This window comes from Sorex araneus, chromosome 6 (assembly GCF_027595985.1).
Source record: "Sorex araneus isolate mSorAra2 chromosome 6, mSorAra2.pri, whole genome shotgun sequence".
Lineage (NCBI taxonomy): Eukaryota > Metazoa > Chordata > Mammalia > Eulipotyphla > Soricidae > Sorex > Sorex araneus.
The window spans coordinates 124,946,024-124,965,263 of record NC_073307.1 but is presented as its reverse complement, the minus strand read 5'-3'; the positions used below and the strand labels follow the sequence as shown (position 1 = coordinate 124,965,263).

General features: G+C 38.1%; 1 protein-coding gene and 1 long non-coding RNA gene across 5 annotated transcripts in view; one reads left to right on the top strand and one right to left on the bottom strand.

Moving 5' to 3' along the window:
- LOC129405583 (uncharacterized) overlaps positions 1-13,662 on the top strand; it is a 77,405-nt gene extending 63,743 nt beyond the window's left edge. The window contains exons 4-5 of the long non-coding RNA XR_008630673.1: positions 4,130-4,165; positions 13,394-13,662. This is a non-coding gene — a long non-coding RNA (uncharacterized LOC129405583). The remainder of the gene's footprint in view (positions 1-4,129; positions 4,166-13,393) is intronic.
- ANO5 (anoctamin 5) overlaps positions 1-19,240 on the bottom strand; it is an 82,631-nt gene that overhangs the window by 43,461 nt on the left and 19,930 nt on the right. For 3 of the 4 annotated variants that reach the window (XM_004607957.2, XM_055141795.1, XM_055141796.1), the window contains 4 exons: positions 16,285-16,353; positions 14,959-15,234; positions 9,578-9,691; positions 9,106-9,221 (listed from right to left, as the gene is read on the bottom strand). In XM_004607957.2, coding sequence (XP_004608014.2) covers positions 9,106-9,221; positions 9,578-9,691; positions 14,959-15,234; positions 16,285-16,353 — 575 coding nt within the window. The remainder of the gene's footprint in view (positions 1-9,105; positions 9,222-9,577; positions 9,692-14,958; positions 15,235-16,284; positions 16,354-19,240) is intronic. The other variant, XM_055141797.1, reaches the window with a different exon arrangement.

Here is a 19,240-nt window from a genome sequence, read left to right as displayed (position 1 = left end):
AGTGGGTAGGACATTAGCCTTGCATGTGGCTGACCTGATTTAATCTTCAGCATCCCATATGTTTCCCTGATCACTGCCAGGAGTAATTCCTGAGTGCAAAACCAGGAGTAACCCTTGAGCATCGCTGGGTGTGACTCCAAAAACCAAAAAAAAAAAAATAAAATTTAAAATAAAATGTCTGAAAACAGGGGCTGGAGAGAATACAGCGGGTAGAATACATGCTTGCCTTGAATGCAGCCAACACAGGTCTGATACCTGGCATCACATATGGTCCCTTGGTCCCTGAAGACAGAACCAAACCTGAGCTAGGTGAGGCTCCATGCCTCAAAAATTGGCAGACTGGGGGTATGGTGCCACCAATAGGTCAACCTGTACTGTGGGGCGAATGCATCAGCAGCCTGATGGTGCCTTCAGGCTTCCTCAAACCCCCAAATTGACGCTGTGCTTTTGGTTAGACCCCAGCAACTTGGGGCCAAGTTTACCAAGAATTAAATGACCAAAAATTAGGTATGTGGGAAACACACCCACAAACCACCTCCAGCTCAGCTATACAAGCTCATTTATTGGCCTTATTTCAGAGACCCATAGATAAATCTCGAAAGAGATTAAAAACCACAGTTAATCTTGGACCTTTGCATGGCTGAACAGACTGGGGTAAATGGGGGGGAGGGTGGCGGGTTGGCCTGGTGGCCTACCCAAGCAGAGCCCCCAGTAGCCACTTGCTTCCACAATCCAAAATCACCACCATACCCCCAGCCTGACTCCACCTTCTCAGGACGGACCTCACCAAGTTATAATCTGCTGAAACTTCTGGCATTCAGGTTTTGTGACAGAAGTCTCCAGGCTTTCTCAGAGTTGGGATAGGCTACTCCCCCTCTTCCCAATACACATGGAAGCACTGGCAGTCACTCCCACTAAAAAACTCCAGCACCACCCTGTAAGCTCTACTACTGGCCTTGCTTCAGAGACCCCTAGAGAAATCTCGAAAGAGATCAAAAGCCAAAGTTAAGCTTAGACCCGTACATGGCTGAACAGACCAAAGTAAATTGGAGGGGGTGGGTTGGCCTGTGCAGAATCCCCAGCAGCCACTTGCTTCCACAATCCAAAATTGCTGCCATACCCCAAGCCTGACTCCACTGTCTCAGGATGGACCTTGCCAAGATACAATCTGCTGAATATTTTATAATGTGGATCTTAGAGCACCAACAGGCATGGCCCAGAGACACAGAGGCAAATCCCGGAAGACACCACAGCTTCAGAGATCTCCCCGGACTTCATACCGAGTCAATATCACCAGGGCACTCCAGATGGAGCAGGTGTGCTCTCCTCACCTACTCCAGATGAAATCCCAGTGACCAAGAGCTTCCGCAAGCAAGGCCCAAGTATGTGGGTTCAGGACCAAATCTCCAGGCCTCATGGTGGCAGAGGACCGGGCCGTCCCTCCCCGGGTCTCCACCTGCCCAGTAGACTGGCTGTCATACCCACAATTTGCCTCCAGATGCCATCTTATTGCACTAATAGCCCTGACCCAGAGACTCCCAATTGAATCCCAAAATGGATTAGTGCCATACAGAGATGTCTCTGGAACCCAACCATTTGCAATCTAGAAATTTACATTTACAATTGTGGCCACGCGAGCTCTCATGATATTCAAAATAAGCTACAAAATATATGATATAGCGGCTGCCACTGGCAGGTAGGCTTGAATGGTGGTGGAAAAATTTGAGCAAAACATAATGCCAAAAATTAGAGAGTGGGGCTGGAGTGATAGCACAGCGGGTAGGGCGTTTGCCTTGCACGTGGCCGACCCGGGTTTGATTCCCAGCATCCCATATGGTCCCCTGAGCACGGCCAGGGGTAATTCCTGAGTGCAGAGCCAGGAGTGACCCCTGTGCATTGCTGGGTGTGACCCAAAAAAGCAAAAAAAAATTAGAGAGTATTGGGGAAATTGTCTGCCATAGAGGCAGTGTGAGGACTGGAATGTGGTGGTGGTGGGGGGATACTTGGGATGTTGGTGGTGGAAAATGTGCACTGGTGGAGGGATGGTTGTTCCATCATTGTATGACTGAATCTCAAACATTAAAGCTTTGTAACTCTATTTCACGGTGATACAATAAGAATAAAAAAGTAATGTGGAGTTTATGCACAATTCCATCAGCTTGATCAATGGCTGAACAAATAGCACTACATTATTTTAAAAAAATCTGCAGACAACAATTCCTTTTATACCATACACTGGAGTTATAGCACAGTGGATAGGGGCATTTACCTTGCACGTGGTCAACCCGGGTTTAGTCCCTCTGTCCCTCTCGGAGAGCTCGGCAAGCTACTGAGAGTACCTTGCCTGCATGGCAGAGAGCCTGGAAAGCTACCCGTGGCATACTCGATATGCAAAAAACAGTAACAACAAGTCTCACAATGGAGATGTTACTGGTGCCCGCTCGAACAAATCGATGAACAATGGGATGACAGTGCTACAGTGCTACCATACACTGGAGGTGATGTAGCATAAAAAAAAAAAACAGCAACTGCTATTTACTGCTGGTGAAATGTTACTTGATTCTTTGGAAAAGATTTAAAGACCTCAAAAAATTAAAAGTAGAACTTTCCTTTGTCTTTGCAATTCTACGTCTGGGCATCTATTCCACAAACAAATTAGGGGCAGGAGAGGTAGCCTTGCATATAGGAGATACGGATTCACTCTCTGGTTCCCTCTATGGTATGCTGAGTACCATGAGAAGTAATATTTATGGGTGAATTTATGGTCCAACAGCCAAAGAACAAAACCCACAAAATTATTCATCTGAAAGATTGCTATAAAACTATGTTCACTGCAGCAGTATTTATAATAGCAAAGATCTGAAAATAACCTGAGTGGCCAACAACAGATGAATAGGTAAGGAAATTGCAGTCTATAGGTAACACAGCAAAGAGCTACTAAGCTATGAGAAAAGAGGAAATCATACAGTTCACTGCAACTATTATGGAATTAGAGAAGTCCTGATAAGCGAAGTGAGGCTGAGATGGAAAGATACACACCAGATGATCTCATCTAAGAGTGCTGAGTGGGGGCACACAAGGAACAGGGTCTTATGATAAAGATGGAAGAATCCAGACATTCTGATGGTGTCCCAGGTGTAGCCACATTGCCTGTATAAAGCAATGTCAGGGGGTCTAATAAAAAAAATGAAAATAATAATAAAAATTGTAATTCCATTAGATTCCCTAGTTAAGTTGCCATTCACAACTGCTTAAGAATCACTCATTTATGAGCATTTTTTACTAAAAAAGTAGAAATATTAAATAATATCAAAATCTAAAATTTTGTTTTTTATTTTCTGAAATTTATTTTCACCATTTCTATTTTCATTTCACATATTTTGTTACAAAGGCAATAATTTAAGGTAAAATATTCATAATATTACTAACACATTTACCTAAATTTTTTTTGGTGAATTCAACTAGGTATCTCAAAAATCTTTTATCTACAGAACTGCATTATTTTTTTCCACTCACATCCCAAAAATCTTATGCTTTGGACATTTTAAATAAAAATCCTTCTGCGCAGCTGGCCATATTTGGTCAGAAGGAGTCAAATAATCCCTCTGAACAGGGATTTTCCTTGCTTAGGAAAATCAAGAAAAAAATCCATAGGAACACCAGATTTCATGGGCCAAAGTGATGGTACAGAGGGCAGGGCACTTGCTTTGCATGCGGCTGACCCGGGTTAGATCCCTGGCATCCCATATGATCTTCTGAGCCTGCTACGAGTGATTCTTGAGCCCAGAGTCAGAAATAACCCCTGTGAACTATCGAGTGTGGCCAAAAAAACAAAATCAAACAAAGCAAAATAAAATTGTAAAGAACACCAGGTTTCAGGAATATGGTAGGGTGGGAAGGCATGACAGGCAAAGAAAAGAGATGCTGTCACTCATATGCAAACATTTTGTCTAAAGAGATTTATATTTATCCTGAATTCATGAACAGTTGTGGACATTGGCTTAGATATTATATTACTTTGTATTTTATAACTTTTTTATAGTTGCTATGATTATATATATTCTAAGTTAATTGATACATAGGTATAATAAATTTTATTTTTATCCTTTTTAATGTTTTGTGTTTGCAGTACCAGGGATTGAACCCAGGGCCTCAGACACACAAGGTAAGTAAGTGGTCTACTGCTAATCTCCAATCCCAGACCCTTATTTCTAAGCATTAAGGCACCCAAAAGAGGGAGTATATGAAGAACATTCTATGGAGATCTTAGACTGGAAAAAAAAGATATAATCAGAAGATTGATAAATCAATGAGGGTAACCATGCTATTCCCAATTTTCCTTAAAAGTAAAATTTGATAAATAATCAATGCACTGAAACAATGGAGCTATACAAATAAGTGAATATAGAACTTAACTGTCATGTAAAAATAACACTAAATATGTGAAATTAAATAATTGATTTCTTTAATATAAACTGCTTTCCGTATCCTTCAGAAAATTCTGATCTGCCTTCCTCCCTCTAGGCTTCAGACCAGTCACGTTCCAGGTCCAATCTATTTGCAATTCATAGTCTCCTCTCCTTCCTATTACCTGTACTATAGATAAAACCTTCAAATATTCATTAGTGAAAAAAGGTATTCACCTTATTTCATTTTCTGTCTTCCTTTCTTTAAAATTCTTCCTGTTTTGAATCACTGTCTGTATCACTGTCACTATATCACTGTCATCTCATTGCTCATTGATATGCCCGAGCGGGCACCAGTAACGTCTCCATTGTGAGACTTATTGTTATTGATTTTGGCATATCAAAAATGCCACGGGTAGCTTGCCAGGCTCTGCCATGCAGGCGAGATACTCTTGGTAGCTTGTCGGGCTCTCCGAGTGGGATGGAAGAATCAAATCCGGGTTGGCCGAGTGCAAGGCAAACGTCCTACCTGCTTAAAAGTATCCTCTTTTCCTCATTTAAAGGTTTAAGTGTTTTATTTCAGCAGTGTTCTTCATGATCTATTTCTTATAAGCACTCACATATCACCTAGTACTCTTCCAATGTCAACAAACTAGATCAACAATACTCTTCTGAGTCCTGGTGCTCTATACTGCGTCTCTCTTCCTCAGATTCTTCTTACCAACCAGCTCCTTACTTTTCAAGAAAACAACTCATGAAAGTGAACGATGAAACTTATCCTAATGTTGTCACTAGGCAGATGCTTTTCTCCTACTAGATGTTATTTTGAGCACTACTATCCAAAATTATGCATTTATGTGCCTTCCTAAAATATATGCAACCTTTATTTATTTATTTATTTTGGTTTTTAGGTCACACCCAGCATTGCACAGGGGTTACTCCTGGCTCATGCACTCAGGAATTACTCCTGGTGATGCTCGGGGGACCACATGGGATGCTGGGACTTGAACCCGAGTAGGCCGCATGCAAGGCAAATGCCCTACCTGCTATGCTATCACTCTAGCCCCCGCAACCTATATTTATAGTCCTAGTCTCTTGTCTAAATATAGTTATACAGTTTTATATATGTATATATCACTATATATATAGTTTGATTGTTCATTGAAGGAATATAAACATTGTTATTATTCATTTATACCTTTCTCTTATTTTAATTTTGTTCAAGTATTCCCATTAAGCCTTCCTTTAAAAGGTTAAAGTCAATAAAGAGACGAAAGAAAATGTACAGGCCTTCAGTATCAGGGCAGAAAACTTCATAATCTTCCCACTATCTGTAAATAAAGCAATAAACCATATTCCAACAGACTCTCTGCCAACTTCTACCAAAAACCTTGAAGACAAAGAGCAGTGAGAAAGATGCTTCAGGAATGCTAGGAGAAAAGAATAAACTGAGATTGAGATTTTAAATAAACAGTGACAAAATAATCCCTGAGGAGAAGGAAATATCCAAACAAGAGCCATGATACTGAACATTTTGAACTGCTAATTCATAGTGCAAGGGAAAAAAAAGAAGGAACCTGAAAACGAGCAAGAACAATGAGAAATGGCAGCCTCAGTGATGCAATGCTTCTGAGGAAAGAATCGATGACAATATATGTGAGCAGTAAAGGTAAAGAAAAGTGGTTAAGATCCTGTAGCAGTGAGCTGGTGGGAATGCCGACTGGTTCAGCCCTTCTGGAAAACAATATGGACGATTCTCAAAAAACTAGAGGTTGAGCTCCCATTTGACCCAGCTATACCACTGCTGGGAATATATCCCAGAGATGCAAAAAAGTATAATCGAAACAACATCTGCACATGTATGTTCATTGCAGCACTGTTTACAATAGCCAGAATCTGGAAAAAACCCGAATGCCCTAGAACGGATGACTGGTTGAGGAAACTTTGGTACATCTATACAATGGAATACTATGCAGCTGTTAGGAAAAAGGAGGTCATGAATTTTGTATTCAAGTGGATCGGCATGAAGTTTCATGCTAAGTGAAATGAGTCAGAAAGAGAGAGACAGACATAGAAAGATTGCACTCATCTATGGCATATAGAATAACAGAGTGGGAGACTAACACCCAAGAATTGTAGAAATAAGTACCAGGAGGTTGACTCCATGGCTTGGAGACTGACCTCACATTCTGGGGAAAGGGCAACTCAGAGAAGGGATCACCAACTATAATGTAGTTGAAGGCCATGCGGGGGAAGGGAGTTTCGGGCTGAATGAGGGCTAGAGACTGAGCACAGTGGCCACTCAACACCTTTATTGCAAACCTCAACAGCTAATTAGAGAGAGAGAACAGAAGGGGATGCCCTGCCACAGTGGCAGGGTGGGGTGGGGGGAGATGGGATTGGGGAGGGTGGGAGGGATGCTGGGTTTACTGGTGGTGGAGAATGGGCACTGGTGAAGGGATGGGTTCCCGAACTTTGTATGAGGGAAGCATAAGCACAAAAGTGTATAAATCTGTAACTGTACCCTCACGGTGATTCACTAATTAAAAATAAATTAATTAAAAATATATATATAAATTGCAAAAAAAAAAGAGATCCTGTAGCAGTGAAAGACGTAGAATATAACAGTCGAATACCATTTGGCATGAAAGACATTGTGTGAAATAGAAAAAAACTAACAAAGGAGTACACTCTAGTGCTAGAAACTGGTAAGCAAGGTTTCAAGTAGAAAAACAAGGTATAGTAAACAAAAGAAACCATAAGCAAAAATAAAAATGCAAGAGCAAAATGGTGAGAAATATGAGGAACTGATATTACCAACTTAGGAATTCTAAGCTCCCTCCCCCGCATAATTAAAGAACTCATAAACTTGAGAAATTAGACAAAATCTTATGGATACAGGATATTATTAAACAATATAAAAGTCATACAATATTTGTCCTTTACACAAAGTTTGCATTTATAAAATTACAGAATAAAATCACACCTGCTAGCCTTTCAAAAATATGAAAGCATTCACTTTGCACAAAATGTAAACTTTTGAGAATACTAAAGTCAGAAATACTTGTAAACAATTTTTAGAAGTTTTTTAAATGCCAGGTTAACAAAGATTCTCAACATATTTTGTATGTTTGCCTACATTTTAACAACTGTAAAAATAATCTCTAACGGCACAATATCTACAAATGTTCAGCCAAACTGATTTTATTGGTTAAAAATGTTAGGACAAGCCAATATTTTTCAATAGTAAAATGGTCAGAGATAGTACAAGACATAAAGTGGTTGCCTCGCCTGTGACTGCTTAATTCCTTGAATGTATGTAACAGTGGTATAATTGGGCTGTAAACATAGTACAGCAGACAAGGTGCTTGCTTTCTACGAGACTGACCAAGGTTTGATTTCTGGAACCACATATGGTTTCCCAAACCCTGCCAGGAGTGGCTTCTATAGGCAGGACCAGGATAAGTACCACTGGGTGTGGTCCCAAAACAAACAAAAAAGGAAAAATATTGGTCTAATTGACAGCAGAGACTTTAAACCACAATTTTCTCAGTTGAAAAAGCTGATTAAGTAAATGAGGCTATAGCTGTTAGAGTACAGTGGCTAAGTAAGGCCCTTGCCTTACATGCAGTAGACTTAATTTTGATCCCTGCCAATCCCATATGGTCCTCCAAGTCAGCCAGGAGTTATCTCTGAGTGCAAAACCAGAAGTATGTACTGAGCACAGATGGGTGGAGCAGAGAGAGAGATAGAGAGACAGTGACAGAGAGACAGAGACAGACAGAGACAGACAGAAACAAAGACACAGAGACAGAGACACAGAGACAGAGACATAGAGATTCAGAGAATTGAATAAATTATCTTTGCAGCACTCTGAGATCAACATTCCAAAACATACATCCATATTTCTGCTATCTTCAGATTTCTTTGATTTAGAAACAAAACTAAGTTAATTCATGGTAAGCACTAAATACTCATCTCTATAATATGATATACATATCTCATCTGATTGCCAAATAACCACATAAAGAAATCATTACAATTGTTACCCCCATTTCAGGTGAATCTTTTGAAGGTTAAGTAAATTGACCTAATTTATAGAGCAGTTTCCAAGAGAAACTGTTTTTGCTAGAGGATTCCTGGTATTCACAGGGCCATGCAGTTGGTAGGGATTGACCTCAATACTCCTGCATACAGTTTCCTGCTCCAGCTGTTTGAGACATTTTCCTGACCTCAAGAATGTAAATATCAAGCAGGCCTATGGAAATTTCCAGCTTAAATTTCTGAACCACTGAGCTACTGCTGCACAGTGGTCATGGGCCTTCTGGAAGTAGTATTCCACTCAGATATCAGTAACTAAATAATCACATTGACACAAAGTTGTGAAGGTAGGAAGGAACTCAATGTCATCAGTGAAATTAAAAAAAAAAGGAAACATCATACCACTATGAATAAAAATCACATCACCAAGCTTTAATTTGATCTTGCGTGAGAAACTTATGTAAATACAGGTTGAGAGATAGTTCAAAGAGCTAAAGGCATGCTTTGCACGTTGCAAACTATGGTTTGTTTCCTGACACAGAGCAGTCTTGTGAGCCATACTGGCAGTGACTCCTTAGCACAGAATCAGGAGAAGCCCCCCAGAACCACTGGGAGCATGCCCCCACCCCCAAGAATGAAGAAGGAGAGAGACACTTACTTAATCAAATTTAAAGGTTGCTCCTTATAAAAATTGGTAAATTGAGCCCAGTTCTTGCAAAGTAGGTACCTTTCATTGACAGGATTAGGTGGCTCAGAAGGCTTCCAGTATTGACCCTATTAAAGAAGAAAGAATTGAATGATAAAGCAAGTGAAGAGGATAAAGGAAAGGAGCACTTTATTTATAAAAAGGTTAACAAGTGTTTTCTTTTACATCTGGATTTTCAGGTTCAACTGGTATCAAACTACTAAAATCTACAATAAACTTGCAAATACTCCAAGTCTCACTGTTTAATGGAGGCATTACTGGTGCCCGCTTGAGCAAATTGATAAGCAACGGGATGACAGTGATACAGTGATACTTATAACTACAGGTTAATGTTTATGATTTTTGGTTTTATTCGAGCTTTTTCTTTTGCTTCAAATACCTTTTCTTACTATTCAAATTCCAATTTAAAAAAGCAAATACTTACATCATGTAGTGGATAGGCAGATTTATAGGTTCTAGAATTTAGCAGTCTTTCAATCCCAATTTTTTTCTTTCCATCTTCTATACCAAAAGGACACCGTGAAAGAATATAATAAACCTACAGGTTGAGCATAGAGACAAACATTTCCATTCTTTTTCTATCACAATTTTATAACATGCACATCTAACTGAAGATAGACCTGAGATCTAGCTACACAGGAAACTTTCCTCTGGTATTTGAGGAAAGATGGACTGGGGTGCATGGAGTTTGCAGGTACTTTTTAAAAACTCTGAGCGCTATAATATTTTTAAGTGTCAACTGAAATTCCATGATATTGTGTGGAGTTTGCAGGTACTTTTTAAAAATCTTTGAAACACCACAATATTTTATATTTACATCATTTCAATATTGGCCCTTCCACCAGATTGTCCACCTCCTTCAACTACAGGTATTTTGCTTTTGTTAATGATACGTAAGATCCATTGGTATATTATGTATGTTTAAATTTTATAAAAATGAACTAAATTTAGTTTAAATTGTACTACAATGAACAAAAGGATACACATATTTTATGCTGGTGTGTATGTTCTTGGGATAAACAGTTGCAGTGGAATTTCTGGATAGTGCAGTAGTTCTATTTTAAAATTTTTGAAAGAAGTTCCTATACATATTTCCCTAGAGGTTGAATCTGTTTATAATCCCACCATGAACTGGAGTTCTTTATCATCCAAATCTCCATCAGCATTGTTTATTTCTGGAATTCTTGATAGAGCCATTCTCATAGGTGTGAGATGAAACCCCTTGTTATTTTGATTTGTATTTTATAATAATCTCTTGCCCACGCGCCTGGTTGTCTTCCCTGGGGTTCCTCAGAGGGGATGGGCTCCAGCTTCCCTCCCGGCCCCAAGCAGAGCTCCCTGAGACCAAAGACCTCCGGAACCTAGCCACAGCCATGCTCAAGGCCCCTCTCCACATGTTCGGGCAAGACTCATGCATGAAGGTACCGGCAAAGGAACCCAGGTGTGTGTAATCCCATCAATGGCTAACATTCAGAGACTTAAAAGCAAACTCCCAAAGCGGCCGCTCAATATCTTATAACCTACTTCTCCCTCTGGGAGAAACTAGCAAGCTACTGAGAGTTTCCTGCCCACATGGGACAGCCTCACAAGCTTCCCATGGTGTATTCATATGCCAAAGCCAGTAACAAGCTGGATCTCATTCCCCTGACCCTGAAAGTGCCTCCAGTGCCGAGTAGAGAGAGACTTCTAAAATCTCAGGGCTAGGATAAATGGAGATGTTACTGCTTGAAATTTGACGATCCATGGGATTTCGTGATTTGTGATTTTATAATAATCAGGAATGATGAATACTTCTTTATGTGCCTATTGGATATTTGCATGTTGTATGTCTCCTTTATAGCAGTGTCTCTCCTCAATTTCAGAGTTTTTGTTGTTGCTATCATTGATTGATATGCTTATATAACTTGGGTACTAGTTCATGGTCAAAGGTACAGTGTATGACTATTTACCCTCATTCAGTAGGATATTTTATTTTAGTACTAGTTTTTCAGTTTGATATAGTTCTATTGGTTTACCTGCATGTTTGCTTCATTGCAAGTGGAGTTTTTGAAGACACCCATGAAGCAAATTATTAGAGAGTATTCTTATTTTGGGCAAAATCCAGTGGTGATCAGGAAATATTCCATTTCCTTACTCGGTGCACAAGGGTCACTGCTAGCATGCTCGGAGGACTACACACAGTGCTAGACATGGCACTGGGGTTCGCAACATAGCAGGCCAGAACTTTTCTTTCTAATCTACTTCTCCAGTTCCTCTTTAATGAGCTTTTATGAATTTGAGAGCAATGTTTGTCCTGAGCTAATTTTGAGTTAACTTTTGTGCATGCATGATGTTAGACTGTGGTCCTTTTTTATTGAACTATTCAATTTTCTCAATAACATTGACTGAAGAGATAGTCCTTGAACCCCTTTAAGTTCCTTTGTCATAAATTAATTCCTCACATGTGGGCTTACTTCTGGGCTCTCAGTTGTATTCTGTTGGTCTAATTACCTGTTTTTTATTTTAGTAGCAACATGTTCCATCTACTGTAATTTTATAATAGAAGACTATAAAATGCCAGTATACTAGTCTCATGTATTCTTTTATACTCTTTCCAGTAATGGTTCCAAATAGAGTGTGCTTTGTTGCATGCTATATGAATTACATAACATTTTGATAAAGAATGCATTGAATTTGTATAATCCTTTGGGTAAGATAATCATTTCAGGGGAAGGGTACACCCAGTAGTGCTCAGGCCTTACTCCTAGCTCTTTGCTCAGGGTTCACTCCTGGTAACCTCAGGGGACCACACGGGATTCTTGGGATCAAAAGCGGGTAAGCTAAATGCAAGGCAAGCACCTTGCCTAAGGTACTACCTCTCTGACCTGACCCCCAGGATAATCATCTTAATAACATGAATCCTTCCAATTTATGTACCTGGAATCTCTTCAGACACATTTCCTTGTGTCTTCCTTTCCTTGTACTTTTTAGTGAAGTCATATTTTTATTTTATGAAATCATTGCTTGCACATATAAATGAAACATTTTTGTGCATTGACTTTGTAGCCTGCAATTTACTGTACACACTGTTTCTTCTTAAGTATTTAGCATGCTGTCTGCAGACAGTGACAGTTTTAAATCTTTCCAACTGGACTCCATTAAATTTTATTTTCCTCATAATTGTTATGACTGGAACTTCAAGTTCAATGTTTAATATTCTTGTGAGAGTGGATATCTCTGCCCTGTGCTTTATCATAAAGGAAAATCTTTTATCATTTCACCATTAAGTTTATGTTGTACCTGGGGGTTGTACAGAGACTTTACTACATTGCGGTATGTTCTTCTATCCCCATTTTGTTGAGATTTTTCTTTTACCACCGGTACATGTTAAATTTTCTCAAGATTTTCCTGTATCCATTTATATGAACATATGATTTTTACCTTTTTTTGATGTGGTGTATTGCATACATCACAATTATTTGTGTATATTGAGCCATATTTGTATCCCTAGAATAATCCCATTTAGAGTGCTGTCCTTTTGATATACTGTTTAGTTTATTCTGATATATTTCATTAAGGATATTATATCTGTATCTATGCTTATCTGGGATGTTATTCTATAATTTTCTCTTTTAGTAATGTTTTGTCAACTTTGTCACTGATACTAAAAGCTAACAAACACATTAATAAAAATAAAATTATAGAACAATATCCCAAATGAACATATATATAATAGCACTGCACTGCACTGTCCTCCTGTTGTTCATCAATTTGCTCGAGTGGGCACCAGTAACATCTCCATTGTGAGACTTGTTACTGTTTATGGCATATCCAATACACCACGGGTAGCTTGCCAGGCTCTGCCATGACATATATAATATAGGTCAATAATATCTATACACTGATTTAAATTTTATTATTATTTTGTGTGTGGGGCTCACACAAAATGACACTCAGTACTTTTTCCTTGGTCCTTGGTCAAGAATCACATGTTTGCAGACTGGGTAAAAAAAAATGGAAGATGGGGACTGGAAAATAGTACATTTGGTAGGGTGCTTGTCTTATGCTTAGCTACCCTGGGTCCATCCTAGGTGTGCCATGCCATGTGGTTCCTACCACCTGCCAGAGAGATCCCTGAGTCAGGAGTAAGCCCTGAGCACCATCAGGCGAAACCAAAAACAAAACAACATGAAATGAAAGAAAACCTAAAGAGAGAGGACTGTTTTAGCTTGTGGTTTCATTATTTTTTTTTCCTTTTTAGTTGTTGGAAAAAATGGGTGATAACGAGAGACCGAGATACCCAAGACTACTGACACAGCGCTTGGCGTTCATACCCAGCAGTGCCCAGGAGGCTGTGTGGGGCCATGGATGGAGCTGAGACCTCCTGGAAATAATGCATAGGTATGAGTCCTATGAACTATCTCCCCTGTCCAGGATTCACATTTTTTATTTTACATTTTTTTTAAAAAATGTAAATTTTATGCATCTCTCCTGACTAGAATTCACATTTTTAAAATTCAAAAATGTAAAATTTAGGTATACGTTTGTTTAATATTTGTGTCAGTGAGTTTTTTGAAACACAGCTTTAGGAAATAAAAAAAATAATTATCAAAACATTTCTTGGGGGCTGGAGCGATAGCACAGTGGGTAGGGCGTTTGCCTTGCATGCGGCTGACCGGGGTTCGGTTCCCAGCATCCCATATGGTCCCCTGAGCACCGCCAGGAGTGATTCCTGAGTGCAGAGCCAGGAGTAACCCTTGTGCATCACCAGGTGTGACAAAAAAAACACATCATTTCCTAGGCATGTAAAAAGTACTAAACTTAAAAAGTAAGTCTTCAAGTTCTCAAGAGTAAGTTACTCAAGAGATAGGGTTTTGTGCTAGCACTCTAGAGATTACATTATTAAGCAATAGACAACAATAGGAACAAAAGAGCACAGCAGCAGCAACAACAAAACCCTGAACTATTTTCATTTAAAACTAGATAATAATAATAATAATAATAATAATAATAATAAATTTATAGCACTTGATTGAGCATTTACTATGTTCAAGAAAAAACTCAAAACCTTTCATACCTTGATTTGTTTAATTTTCTTTTCTTTTCTTTTCTTTTTTTGCTTTTTGGGTCACACCTGGCGATGCACAAGGGTTTCTCCTGGCTCTGCACTCAGGAATCACCCCTGGCGGTGCTCAGGGGACCATATAGGATGCTGGGAATCAAACCCGGGTTCAGCCGAGTGCAAGGCAAACGCCCTACCCGCTGTGCTATTGCTCCAGCCCCAATTTGTTTAATTTTCAGGAAATAAATGAAGGGAACTAGACTTTAAACCTTCTCAATATCACTACATATACTAATTTATGAGATGACTAACATAGGACAAAAAATATGGTTATCTAAAAGATTGAAATAAATATAAATAAAAGTCCTCTGATGTAATCTATATACAAAGACACTGAAACACTCTTTCCATTTAGAAAAAAAACAACTTCATCCTCTATATGTTAAATTAATGAAACCAGACTCTTAAATTTACAAAACCCATTTATGAAGATCTTACAAAACCAAAGTTCTTTGCTCTCAGTAAGTACTTTTTCTGGAGTTACATGATGCCTCTTTCTTTACTCATAATGTCAACCTTTTTTTTTTTTACAATTTGAGTAGGAATATTCATAGGTGTAATGATTCAAGTGGACCTTCAAACTGTTCAGTACCAATAAGTGCCAAAATTTATGCAGAAGTAGTTTGTGACCATAACACTGCACATGGACATACATAGAAAAGCACACAGAGGTCCTTACAGGTGCAAAGGGCTTCGGTACCTACAATTCTGTTTCTTGATGAGTTTGGAAAGAATTTTTCCTGGTCCTCAATAAAGAAGAGTTCCTGACGGTATCTGCTGAATTGGGCAGTCAAATTTTCAGTTTCAGGATAAAAATATTTCACTTTCTTTGGGAGCCTTGTGGCGAAAGAAGGTCTCCGAACCCGGGAAACGTGTTCTTTCTTAATCGGCATTTTCATTCCTAACACTTCAGCATAAGTAACTAAGACCTCCCAGGGGGCATGGATCTTGACAAAATAAGTTCTCCCATTTTCAGAATTCTGTATATAAGAAAGTGGAAAGCAAAAATAACAAAGAGCACGCTAATCTGGTTAAAATTAAATTTCATAAAATGTAAGCAAATCATGCCATATTTCAATTAATTTAAATTATTTTCCAACTAATTTTCAATTAATTTAAAAAGGTTAGAAACATTTTTAAGTTGGTATTCAAAACACGCATACATTAGCATTATAATATATGTATATGCTTAAGTCATTTATTTGTTTAAATGTGTATGTGAGAAAGATAGGAAAAGAGAATATTTTTAAAATACGGTTCAAGTTCAGTGTACACTAGTCCCAAATCCCATATATGTAAGTGGTTCTTGTCATTCTCTTAAATTTTGTCACTAGGTATGAGCTCAGAATTGTGCTAAGATATATGAGGGACACAAAGAAAATCTGAGATGTATATTTCTCTTACCTAATTTCAAAATGTAGTATAGACCTAGGGGACAAATTGTATGGACTCTAGATAGAAAACATTATAGGGCATGGGTTCTGTGATACAATGCACACTTATCAGTTGAGAAAAGAAATATAAAGAGAAGTGAACAAGAAATACTAATTTGGATAAAGAAAGCATTAGTCTTTCACAGGCAGAGCAAGTTTAGGCCTATTAAATCTAGTATGAACAAAATTCTACAAGAAGATTAAAAAGTTTGATATTTTATAAAAGAGAATTTGCATATTTATAAGTAGAAAAAAATATTGTGGCTCTTATAGGTTGTGCTTCAGAAAAAGTTTAATTACTTAGGGCATTATTAGACTTCAAGTAACCGTTCCTACAAAAGACAGATAACAAAACCTGTGTCTTTACTTTCTCTGTGTCTTGAATAGAGGCCTGTAATTCTCAATATTTCACATTAGAGCACCAATATGCTTACTTACCTAAGCAAACACAGGTCTCACTAGCCCATGAACACACTTACAGTCAAAAAAGAGCTGTTGTGTTGCATCCCAAATGCAAGGTCTATTCAGTTAAAGCAATAATAAGAGAAAACAATACTCCAAATATCAACATTGACATAAATTAACTATTATATCTACCATTTTGTCTTCAGTTTCCAATTCAAGACCTGTTTTTCTGAGATTTTGTTCAAACACTTTTCTTCTTTCCTATGGAGAAATATTATCAATAGAATTACTTTTATTTACCTATTGAGTAAATCACCTATCAGGCAATGAATGACTCTCCCTCAAAGGCATTCCATACTTTCCACAGTTTTTGTTATAAATATTTTATATATTACACCCATTTTAGTGCTTATCAATATCCAGTGACTCAAAATATAACTATACAATTTCATTATATATATAATTATATATATTTCATTATATATATATTATATATAATGGAATGATATATGGGAAATAGGCAAAACCTCTATGTAAAAAAGAATAAGCTTTACTGAATCATATTTGAAGTAAAACAAACCAAAACAAAATCTAGCCAGAGATAGATCATACTGTACTTTTGAAGAAAGATCTACTAAGTTATCAAATTTAACTAACAAATCCTATATTTAATGAAATTCTAAGTTAAAGTATGGTGTTTTAATCTTGACAAGAACTACAGATTTATTTAGAAATAGTTATGTGAAAAGCACATACTAAGCTCTTCTGTGCTTTAAATTAATGCAGTAATTGCAGAAAAATCTTTCGCTTTTTTCTGCTGATGTAAGTGTGCAGATTTTCAAAGTAAAAAACACAGTGGTGGACACCACGGTGTCTGTGAGGTATAGTAACTTTGTATATGAATATCGTAAGCTTAAGACTATTGTAATCATATTACTATCTAAAGTATAACAAAGCATATTTTTTTTTGGTCGAGGGGGTGGGAAAGCTATACTCAGCACTGCGCAGGGCCTCCTCCTGGCCCTGCACTCAGGTTTCACTCCTGTTGGTGCCCAGGGAAATATACAGGGTTCTGGGGATCAAACCCAGGTTGGCCAGATGCAATGCCCTGTGCACTGTACTATCTCTCCATCCCCATCTAAGAAAAAATTGTAAAATAAGATAAAACAATAGTGGGGTTGGAGAGATAGTACAGGGGTGATCGTGCTTGCCTTGCAGGAGACTGACTTTAGTTTGCATCCCTAGCACCACATTCAGTTCCCTTCACATTGCCAAAAATGATTCCTGAACACAGGGTGAGGAGTAAGCACTGAAGACAGCTGGCTATGGTGCTAGGCCCGCTCCCCCACCTCCATAAAGAATAATTAAAATTAAAATTGTTACAAGATAACATTTTCTAGCATATTATACAACCCTCATGATCTAACTTGAACTATCTCCAAACTTTTTAATAAATAAAATATGATTTTAAAATTATTTTTTCTCCACGTCCATTTCTAACTGTATATGAGAAAAAGCCTATGATAATAGTATAAGTTCTCCTTTTGTGTGCTACACTTTCAAACTTGCCCTTCTGTGTTGTCAAAATCTGGCTCACTGCAAATGCCCAATAAATCTCTTCAACACACAAACAAAAAAGATACATGAGAAGAATAGCCAGTATATCATCACTAATCACAAAGCTAGTAACTCTTCTTACTGTTATAAACTGCTTTTACCAGACATATGATTTTCAATTTTAAGTTTAAAAAAATTGGAATGCAGATGAGATAGTAAGATGCTTGCCTTGCAGGGTGCCTATCCAGATTCAACCAACAAGACACCAGATGGTCCCTTGAGCACAAAGTCAGGAGTAGATCATAGACCCATGATGACTGTGGCCCTCAGAGCCCCATTTTTTAAGGGCTGAAGGTAGAATTAAAAGAGTCAAGAATAAATTCTTTTAATTAAGGCAGAATCAAAATATCATTGTTAGCTGAATAGCCATTAAACATTATGTCTATGATAAACCACTTTTAATTTTATAATACAATTCAGGAGTTCAAGACAGTAAAAGTGATGAAACTTTTCTTTCTCTATTCAATGTATTTACCTGAACAAGCCTACTTAATACTAACATATAAAAGTAAGAGAATCCTGGAGTGTTCAGGGATTACTCCTGGCTCTGCACTCAGGAATCATTCCTTGTGAAACTCAGGGGACTATATGGGGTCCCGGGGATTGAACCAGCTCTAGCTACATGCAGGGACAGCAGCAACATCTCTGGCCCTGAGACACAGTTCGGAAATGGTGATGCAATCAAAGATTCTGATGTATGTTGAGGAAAAGAGAAGAATTGGACTCTGTGGCATTATAAAACGATGTCAGGGAGATGAAAATACAATTGAGAAAGATCCAAGAAAGAAATGAGACATGAAAGCAAGGGAAAAACATTTATCTTAAAATGCAAAACTATATGTTGTGACAAATAATGTGAATGGTCAAGTAAGATAAGGTTTGAGACGTGATCATTGCAATTGTGTGTATAAATAAAGAGTGGTTGCTGGGAAGCACTCACAGGAATGAGTTTAAGAGGAACCTGGCAGACAGAAATGGGAGATGTGGACAGAAGCAGTAAGGGAAACAGATCAAGGTTTTTTCTGTATCTATATCATCCATTATTTCCATCTATAAAAATTCACAGCACATTTGTCTGTTAGAAGAAGTAGGCTTATGACTACAACAGAAAGAGTAAAAACAACTAGAAGAGCAGTATCTCTAAGTGCATTATAACAGGATTAAAACTACTGTCATGAGGATGGTCTACCTGCAGACCTGCTACAGCTACAGAGGACTTAGGGTGGGGTTGCAACGATTGTCAGAATGGGTCCAAAAGGCTCCCTTGGTGCTGAGTGAGAGTTTAAAGGTCTGGTGCTCATGCTTGGGGCATGATTCCTGTCATAGTACGGGGGTCTCAAGCACCACAGCTATGTACCCCGCCCGCTAAATAAAAAAAATGAGTAACTTTGCCAGTTTTTATAAAAAAAATAAGTATAGTTCATGTTGAACAGCTATTTTTTTCCTTCTAGAACTTTGGAATATTGGTGTGTGCTAGCAGAAAGTGGCAAGATGACAAGACAACAATAAAATCCTAGGACCCATACTTCCA